Source organism: Triticum dicoccoides, chromosome 7A (assembly GCF_002162155.2).
Source record: "Triticum dicoccoides isolate Atlit2015 ecotype Zavitan chromosome 7A, WEW_v2.0, whole genome shotgun sequence".
Taxonomy (NCBI): domain Eukaryota; kingdom Viridiplantae; phylum Streptophyta; class Magnoliopsida; order Poales; family Poaceae; genus Triticum; species Triticum dicoccoides.
In genome coordinates this window covers 572168617-572171045 of record NC_041392.1, presented here as the reverse complement: position 1 = coordinate 572171045, position 2429 = coordinate 572168617, and the positions used below count along the sequence as shown (strand labels likewise).

Sequence of the window (2429 nt, the reverse complement as noted above, 5' to 3'; positions counted from 1 at the left end):
TTTCCCATGGCGAAAAACTAAAGCCCCTCTATGATCTTTTTGCCTTTTGTCCTATAGCTAAACCCCCAAAAAATCAAGCGGGCCATCTCAGTTGCCCAGCGATCCTCCACCAGCAGCATCATCCGCGCCGTCGTCGCCGCCTCCCCACCACACAAGCGCGCTCGCCTCTATCCACGCCTATATATGGCGACTCCTGCAAGCGCGAGAAGCTAGCCGATCTTTGAACTCAGCCGTCCTCCACACCTGCAAAACCAAAGGAATTGAGCAAGGAAGTACGTAGCTAGGCAGATATCATCGGAGGCACGCACGCACGCACGATGGCCACCATCTCTTCTTGCAGCCGCCTGTGCGGCGGCGGCGGCGGCAGCAGCACCGCCTTCCACCGCCGCCGCAGCCGGCCCGCGCGGGCCGCCGTTATCACCTGCCGGAGGTTCTCGGCCGTCGTCCGCGCGGCCGCGGCCGCCTCTGCCACCGCCGCGGCGCCCGTGTCCGTCGTGCCACAGAGCAAGGAGTAAGCTGGCTATCTCCACAGTTCTGCGCTCCTAGCTGAGTATGATGCATATTTTGTTGTGTGATTGACTCGTGGAGCCGGAATTGGTCTTTAGGGTGAAGCTTCCAACGTGGGCGGAGTTCGAGCTGGGGAAGGCGCCGGTGTACTGGAAGACCACCAACGGCCTTCCTCCAGCCCCGGTAATTATTCACTCTCCTTTGCATCGATCCATGCACATATCGACATAGCTCTATCTCCGAGCTTCGTCTTATCTTTAATTTTGTGTGTGTGTGGCAGGGAGAGGGCCTGAAGATATTCTACAACCCAGGGACGAGCAAGCTGACACCCAACGAGCAGTTCGGCATCGCGTTTAACGGTAGCCAGAGCAAACCATACACGCTCCTGAATCCTGATATATACACCATTTTCTGTCGAAGTTCCTTGGACAAAATTGATCAATTTGATTGGCTTGTGCCTTGGTATATATATGTAGCTGACCGATGAGGTGTTTAACCTGTATGCAGGGGGCTTTAACCAGCCGATCATGTGCGGCGGCGAGCCGAGGCAGATGACGCTGCAGGAGAGGGGGAAAGCCTGCCCCCCCATCTACACCATCAGGATCCGGGTGCCGCAGCATGGTCTGTACTCTGTACACACTTCTAGCCTAATTCCTTTTAGCTAGCTTATTATTATTATGGTTACTGATGCAGTCCTGTGCTGCTGCAGCCATGTCTCTGGTTTTCTCCTTCACCAACGGAAATGAATGGGACGGGGCATACACCCTCAAGTTCAAGGTCCCCAAGCCATGGCTCGACAAGCCTCTGAGCTTCTTCAACGAGGTAATTAATTATATCTCTCAAACACTCCATGACAAAGGTCAAGAGTTGAAAATGCCTAGCCATCACCTTGCCACAGTGGGGCTTTCCGTGTTCATCATGTATGGTATGGAAGTGGGTAAGAACTAAGAACTTTGTGGTGCTGGTGCAGGGGCTGGCTGACGAGCTCAACATGGAGGGCGCCTGCGACAGGGCCATCTTCCCGGATGAGAACATCGTCATCACAAGCTGCGACATCGGCGGCTTCTACGAGGAGGGGGGAGACCGGTGCAAGCTGGACATCGTGAGCGGGTGCATGGACCCGACCTCGCACATGTTCGACCCGCTGGCCACCATCGACGACGGCTCCTGCCCGCTGGACTCTGATACGGAGGAGTGACCACCACCAAGACGACATGAGCAGCAGCTTCACAATATGTACTCATAAGACGAGGAGAGGAGAGCCACAATTGGTCGATGTGCGCGCCCTCCTCTCTCGTTTATATACTTGTAAAAAGGGAATGGTTGTGATACGATTAAAGGAAGAAGGATAGTACGACAGTGCGCACTAGGTGGACACGAGCGTTTCGCTGGAAACATGGATGCATGACATGTGCTGATTCTATCTCTCAAACAAATGTACATGAAAGGAAAAACAGCATAGTACCTGTTTTGTAAGGTGCAGGCATGGCCAGGGGAGTTCAGGAATTCTTTTTTTGGAGGGGAGTTCAGGATCTAAATAGTACTCCCTCCGCCCCATAATATAAGGTGTTATTACAACCGAATTGCATGGGTCGGAGGGAGAAGAGCATAGAGGAATTGAGCCCAAGCCTTATTAGTTGAGTCGGAGCCAAATCTGCAAGAGCAATGTCATGCAAACAACGCAAAACTCAGACCAATGGATCCACTCCTCATGTCTATTTCCATACACAAATTGCTTTTTTCGCCAACTTGAGCAGCTCTAAATGTATTCATGGAGATCTATATGGCTTCCTTCTTCTCTGCACTTGCATAGGTTTCCGAGCTCCATCAGTGGTTGCACCCGCGTCGTCTCCCCTCATTTTAACTATAGCTATCCCCGAGGTACCCCCGCGTCGTCTCGCGCAGGCGACTCGGGGGCGATT

General features: G+C 53.1%; 1 protein-coding gene across 1 annotated transcript; it reads left to right on the top strand.

Moving 5' to 3' along the window:
- Positions 1–200: 200 nt before the first annotated feature.
- Positions 201–2023, top strand: LOC119330083. Its single transcript, XM_037603196.1, has 6 exons — positions 201–511; positions 606–690; positions 788–866; positions 1015–1128; positions 1217–1329; positions 1478–2023. Exons 1-6 carry the CDS (start codon positions 318–320, stop codon positions 1703–1705), a joined length of 813 nt encoding a protein of 270 aa, XP_037459093.1. The 5' UTR covers positions 201–317; the 3' UTR covers positions 1706–2023.
- Positions 2024–2429: the final 406 nt, after the last annotated feature.